This window comes from Ipomoea triloba, chromosome 6, assembly GCF_003576645.1.
Source record: "Ipomoea triloba cultivar NCNSP0323 chromosome 6, ASM357664v1".
Classification (NCBI taxonomy): Eukaryota; Viridiplantae; Streptophyta; class Magnoliopsida; order Solanales; family Convolvulaceae; genus Ipomoea; species Ipomoea triloba.
In genome coordinates, this window is record NC_044921.1 from 2,072,233 (window position 1) to 2,079,470 (window position 7,238).

General features: G+C 31.6%; 1 protein-coding gene across 1 annotated transcript; it reads left to right on the forward strand.

The window, feature by feature from the left end:
• The first annotated feature begins 605 nt into the window (after positions 1 to 605).
• On the forward strand, positions 606 to 5,467 carry LOC116023343 (bark storage protein A-like). Its single transcript, XM_031264338.1, has 5 exons — positions 606 to 825; positions 1,733 to 1,800; positions 2,124 to 2,279; positions 4,375 to 4,626; positions 5,132 to 5,467. Exons 1-5 carry the CDS (start codon positions 606 to 608, stop codon positions 5,465 to 5,467), a joined length of 1,032 nt encoding a protein of 343 aa, XP_031120198.1.
• The last annotated feature ends 1,771 nt before the right edge of the window (positions 5,468 to 7,238 follow it).

Sequence of the window (7,238 nt, forward strand, 5' to 3'; positions counted from 1 at the left end):
CACAATAGTTCTCATCGTATCTACTCATCATTTTCACGCCTTTTTTTTTTCTGTCAAGTTATTTCTTAATTTGAAACAAATTATTCAAACCAAATTATTTCCACAAGAATGTTCAATTCTGAAATTATATTATAGTAGTGTAGCACGCAACAAATTGACCCCACCAAAAAAATTCTGAACTACGCCATTATGAATCATAATAATTTATTGGTAAAATTATTAAAGTTTAAATAATTAATAAATACATTCAGATTTTAATAATTGTTGTTTGTTATATTAATTCTTCTTTTATCGGAACCCAATAACCTCCCACACTACACATGTACGTAGCATGAATTTGTTAATCCGTAATTATTAACCTCCACCTCACCCTATACACCTACCTTGATTTTATATTCTTCAAATTTTCTTTAATGGATTTTCTTGTCTCCCTTCATGATTCTATTTAAAATAAAAAAATTAAAAAAAAATTCATCACGTGGCAATTGGCTTATTTTCTATGTATTTTTTCTCCCCATATAGCTAGCCTCAATCTTCACACTCCCCTCTTAGACTTCGAACCCCATCTTAGCTTTGTTTAATTTTCCAAAAGAAAGTGGAAGAAAATGGCCATTTTCAAAGCCCTTGTGATTTTAGGTCTTGTGATTCTTGCAACGTCCGTAGAAGAAGCAAATGGAGAAGTGCATGGAAAAACAAGAAAGTTGATCAACATGGCTAACAAGAAAGGCCCTTACATTGGGTTGGTCATTCCGAACCTATTTGAGATGAACCCTCTTCTCCAACACCCAAGTTTTGTTCCTTCAAATCTTACCATTGACTATGCTGGTATAACTGTTCTTATTACTATTATCATTAAAAACATATTTATAACTAAACTCTTTTTCTTTTTCTTTTTTTTTGAATACAAACTCTTTTTCTTCTTTCTCCCAAAAAGGTTGAATCCCGAACCCTAAAAGCTCTCCACACCTCGACCCAACAGAGTATGTGGAAGGAGGTAAATCATGGTAACTCAGTAGCTCAATAGTCAGGGCCAAATGCCAATATGCACAAGGGATTGCCTACTATGACTAAACTGTTTTTATGGTTTATAAAATGGGTAATAAGCATGGATGCTAGGTGGCTCAAATTAGGGTGGTGTTCAGTTAGAGACTTTTGCTCTCCACAATAGGTTTATATACACATTACCATGTTTGTTGTTATCCTACTATTGTATTCAAAACTTTTAGTAATTACAAAATCTATTACTTTTTTACTCCTCTTCTTTTTAACATTGGAATTAAAAATAAGGGAGAAAAAAAATAAAAGGCCATTGTCCGTGTATTAAACATGGAATTTTTTTTAGCCAAGCACCTTGTGCTCAAATGGCATGTAGTGGCCTCCCTCAAATGAAAGGTCATGAGTTCGAGTCTCAGTGACTCTTTGTGCCTCTTTGTGCTTCAACAGGTTGAGAAAAGTATAGATGAGCAGATACTACAATGTAATAGGGTCAGTTGTATTCAAAAAAAACATGGAATTTTAATATTCACACATAATTATATATTTATTTATTTTTATTTTAATTAATTATTTATTTATTTGATTCTTATTTCTATTTACTACCAAACAAAATGACTCCTACTTAAACCTATTATCAATATCAAGTATTTGATTCTAATTATAATTATGATTCCAATATTTGAACCAAACACCCCATAACATTTCATGTATTCATCTTTTTATTTGGGTGATTAAGGGAGGAGATTCCGGTTTGGAACCATCGAGAAGAAGCCTGTGATCTTGGTTATGACTGGACTGGCCATGGTATTTAAATCTTGGAACTTAAATATATATTTTTTCAGAGAAAATCCGATTTAGTCCTTGACTATTAAGATTTTACCACTTTAGTCTTCGACTTGTAAACTTGCTCAATTTCATTCCCAATTATGCAATTGTTAATTAAAATGGTCCTAATTTTGATTTGGACAAAGAACTATTTTAAGGAAAAATTGCATATTTAAGGATGAAATTGAGCAAGTTTGGAAGTCGAGAATCAAAGTGGTAAAATGATTATTTTTCATCTTTTCAAGAAAAATTAAACAAGAAGAGATGATTATTTTTGGTGTGTGATTATATTTCCCACTCAGCTAAATGCAGGCATAACCACACAGCTACTGTTGAGCTTGTTCAATGTGAATGGGGTTGTGCATTATGGAATAGCTGGAAATGCTAACCCATCTCTTAATATTGGAGATGTTGCTATTCCCCAGTATTGGTCACATACCGCTCTTTGGAATTGGCAGGTTTATTTTATTTTACTTCTTTTCTTGAATAAACTCTTGTTTAATTTATTAATTACTCTATAATTCAATGGTATATATTATTGTACTTTATGTTGTTTTAGTTTTTTTAAAAACAAAAAATTGTTGGTAAAGCTAGTAAGAGCAACCTCTGGATCTTTAATTTGTCATGCCAATTAGGAGAGAGGAGAGAGGAGAGAGGAGAGAGGAGAGAAAGAGAAAATGGGAGAAAAAAAGTAATTCTAACAAAAATTAAAAAAAAAAAAAATAGGTCCGCTTATGAGGCTAAAATGGCGTGTGCACTGCAAGCGCCGTGTTGGGCGCAACAGTGCCTCAAACGTGTGCTTTGCCCATTAGGTTGTACAAGGATAGATGTAACCCACAAATAAACATGATTTTACAGTAATAAAAACTTCAAAAAAAAAAACCACCTTCCCCATTTATTTTAAAAAACTCATCTTTAATTTTTTTTTTCCTTTGAAACCCCTCAAAAAATCACAAATGTGCAGTCATTGTTCTAAGATGGGAGAAAAAAGTGGCATTTCTTTTATTGAACTAGGTCACCATTGAAATGTTTTATACAGTAGCATTTATTTATTTATTTTTTATTTTTTAAAATACAGTAGCATTTATATTCATTTCTCTCCTTTCAGTTTAGCTTTTGTAGCAATAGACCGATAATATAAGCCGACACATTTATTATTTTGTATTCATTTAGGACGTTACACTTTCTTATGTGTATGGGATGAAAATTTTTCGTTCGTCAAATTAAAATGTAGAAATATTTTTATTGTTGGGTAGTATGGAGATTCAAATCCAAAGCTTTTAGTTTGCTTTGATGTTGATTAAATGATTGATGGTTTCTTACTAATTAAAAAGTTAATGATATGGAGATATCCATACTCAAGTTAGTCATTGATTTGATAACAACAAAGTTATAAATTCATCAATGCGAGTAATTTTATTACTCGTAATTTTTATTGTTAATTAAAAAAATTAATGATATAGTTAGAACACAACACGTTTTTTATTCTATATATTTAATTTGTCCTCATTTGGCATAACAGTTTTTGGCTTAATTACTATGGTCGGCTAGGGGCAATTAGATAAATATGTTAGAAATATTAGCATGTCAGAAGTATTTCTCATGCCTATATTTATATAGATGGAACCTAGTGGTGGGCGCAAATTATATTGTGGACCATGGCATATTATAGTTATGTTGAAAAAAATACTGTAGTTGTGTTGAAAAGAAACTGCAGTTGCGCGGAACAGAGGCTGTTCATCCATTCAACACAACTGCAGTATCAGTTGAACACAACTGCAGTATCAGTTCAACACAACTGCAGTTTCAGACGGATGAAATGGTCTCTGTTCCGCGCAACTGCAATTCCCTTTCAACACAACTATAGTATCAGTTCAAAACAACTGCAGTATCAGCCATGACCCATGGTCCACAATGCATTGTGGATCATGGTCCACAATATAACGACTGAGTGGTGGGTATTGACTCTTTGGACTATAATTGATAGAGAAGTATATTAAACAGATGCTAAATTGTAATAGAGTCGATAGTACTCAAAAAGGAAATAAGGATAAATATTTTATAGATTTTTTTATTAAGATATTAGTTACGATGGATTGTATTAATTAATGAAGTCATTTATCATTATAACTGCAGATATAAATAAATTGCCATCTTACAAAAAAAAAAAAAAAAAAAAAAAAAAGCTTGCCATCTTTATTAGGTAAAATATAATCTGCCAAATATACTCATCTTCTGGTCTGTAGTTTAAGAGGAACCATGGAAACATGGAGTGACTTAGGATGCATTTATTAAGTTACAAATTCTTAATTTATTTATTTTTGAGAAATGAAAATTTAGAAAAATAAATTTAAAGACCCTTATATATTTCTTTAAATTGGAAATAAAAATGTAATGTTGGAAAATTGAAATAAACACAACTCAAAAAAGTTTATTTTTACTTCTCTCAAAATGTAAAATTTTTAATGTCCACACCCGGACGCGATAGAATTTGTGAGATAATGTAAATCACGAGAACTTGTTGATACAACATGTGTGCCTTTTGTTGTGCAGAGGTTTGGAGATGGTCCAGAAAATGAACTGTCACTCGAAGTGAATGGAGACTACACTAGAAAAATTGGTTATCTTAAATTTTCAGAGTATTCCACAAAGGTGTCTAGCTGCAAGAAACATGACAATCTCCTCAACAATGTTTGGTACCAGCCTGAAGAAGTCTTCCCTGTTACTGGGAACCCAGAGGAGAGGGAACACATTTTCTGGGTACCTGTTGACCAACATTACTACCAAATTGCTAAACACTTGGAGGTAACGTTTACAATGCCATAGCTAGGCCGCATATAATTTGTTGGTAATTTTTTTAGTAAAAATGACATTTTAAGTAGCTATTTTGTAGTATAAATATATGTGGGTTCACTTCTAATTTGCGTCAGATCCAAGTAGATTCAAGTTCTTTGTAGTGAGAATAAGAAATTGACATATTGTATCGTCAATATGCTCAAAACAAATAATGGATGAATGAGAAATTCATTCTCAAAGTAGACCTATTTGAATTGAAAATTAGAGTTGGGAAGGTTTAGAAGTAGCATTTGTCTCACATTGAAATGTGGAATAGGTTTGCACTTTGCACTAACATATATAATTATATATACAATTCCTTTTTAGAAACTGTTTGAATTGTATAGTATAAATGTTCTCTTTCATGGATGACCTAACTTTCTAGCTGTTTCAACTAGGTTTAATTTTTAGCTCAGAGGCATAATCAACTTAACAAATATAGTATTTACATGGGTATTTTGTTTTCTTTTGTTAGGGATTAAAACTAGAAGGTTGCGTAAACTCCACAACATGTTTGGCACATACCCCAAAAGTGGCGAGAGTGGCAAGAGGAACAAGTGCTAGCATCTACCTAGACAATGCCGCATATAGGAGCTTCATATACAATAAGTTCAAAGTGAGCCCTGTGGAAATGGAGAGCGCCGCCGTGGCCCTTATTTGCTACCAGCAAAAGGTGCCTTTTATTGTCATTAGGGCACTCTCTGACTTAGCTGGCGGCGGATCTGCTGACTCTAACGAGGCCGCCACCTTCACCTCGCTTGCCGCCGACAATTCCGTCAAGGTTGTGATCGAATTTATCAAGTATTTATGAAATTAATCTTAATCAATGCCAAGTAACTCGTAGCTTAATTACACTTCTGTGGCTCTCCGAAATGAAATGTCACATGCCCGAATCTCAATTGGGACATTGATTCTTTGTACTTCATTCCTACATTCGGATCCATATAGATGGTGCTTTGGACTTCTTGAATAATAATAATAATATATAATGGCTATGTTGTAGTGAGCTCAATATTTCAATCAAGCAATTCAATAAAGCCTCACTTTTGTAAGGAAAAGGATGCACATGCCCTGAAAATTGCTTGTTTAATAGGTATGTTGTGACAATTATATCCAAATCTATAAATTTTATATTTAATACCAAACATTTGTGTCTTGTAATATAATAATTATTATATCTAATTAGTGTTTTGCCTATGGAATGCTTGGAAGAGATTATGTTATCATCAATTTGAATAATAAATTATAAACAATGAAAAGATGTTGAGCAATATATATATAAATAATTGATTATATGAATTGTGTAAAATCATAAATAATAAATTTAGAAGGCAAAAACTTGTGTGAGACCGTCTCACCATGAGACATGTCGGGTCGGGTCGGGTCAAGATGCAAATGTAACACTTATATGCACAAATGTCATACTTATATGCTCAAATGTAATACTAATCAGGGATAAAATTTTTGTTACTTATAAGGATAAATGTAATACTTTTAAGGGAAAATACAATACTTTTACATTTCGATTTAAAAGTATTACATTTGTCTTCAAAAGTATTATATTTGCCCTTATAAGTAATGAGCACTTGTCAACATTACTTATTATGAAAAATGTATTACTTTTTCTCTTATAAGTAAAAAAATGGTATTATTGATTAGTGTTATATTTGAGCATATAAGTATGACATTTGCATGGTGCTTTGACCCGACTCGACCCATCTCACAAACAAGGATCCGTGAGACGGTCTCACCCAAGTGTGACCCAAACTTCTTCATATGCTATAAATGTTATTATGCTATGCCGATTGGCATAATTTTGGCAAATAAGTTCTGTTGTAGTTTGTAAATTTTTAGAGTCGGTATCACAGCTTGCTACAATATGATGTTCAACAAGGACTACAACAGAGTAGTACAACTTTTATAGTGGAGGGGATGAATTAAATTTTAGTATTCATGGCACAATAAATCTAAATTAAATAATTGGATTATAACGTTTGAAAATGTCATACTTATTATCATAACTAGTTTTTCTTATGCGCGGTGCGCAAAAAATAGGTGCCCAATATTAGTATTTTATATTAAAATTTTAAATGTATTTAAGTTGTAATATAGTAAATAATAATAATAATAATAATAATAATAATAATAATAATGTAAAATATTTTTAATAAAATAATTAACATATAACTCTAATATTTAATGTGTATATTATTATTATTATTATTATTGAAGAAGATAAGAAAATATATGGTGGATGCATGTGCATAGTAACAATAGTGGAAAAGATAACGGAAGTTATAACGGTAGGGGTATATTTGTCCAAAATGTTATGTAATACAACTTTTATAGCATAATGTACAAAAAAAAACTTAACAGAAAAAACGGACATAATTGAGGGGTATAACCTTCATTCACATTTATTATGTTTTTAGATAATATCAACGGTTATAAATTTAATATACAACTAATTCATACCGACCATAATGACTTGTTTCAAAATATTTAAATGGCCGAGAAGACCGTACATCCGAAAGATAAACAACTAAAACTCTCCTTTCGGTAACCGCAGAGAGGTGCTGCAG

Excerpts from the sequence above, each read along its gene's own strand:
- LOC116023343 (XM_031264338.1), top strand. The coding sequence starts at position 606 with ATGGCCATTTTCAAAGCCCTTGTGATTTTAGGTCTTGTGATTCTTGCA. Across the intron at positions 826-1,732 it reads TCTTACCATTGACTATGCTG|GGAGGAGATTCCGGTTTGGA; the intron begins GTATAACTGTTC and ends TGGGTGATTAAG. Across the intron at positions 2,280-4,374 it reads CCGCTCTTTGGAATTGGCAG|AGGTTTGGAGATGGTCCAGA; the intron begins GTTTATTTTATT and ends TTTGTTGTGCAG.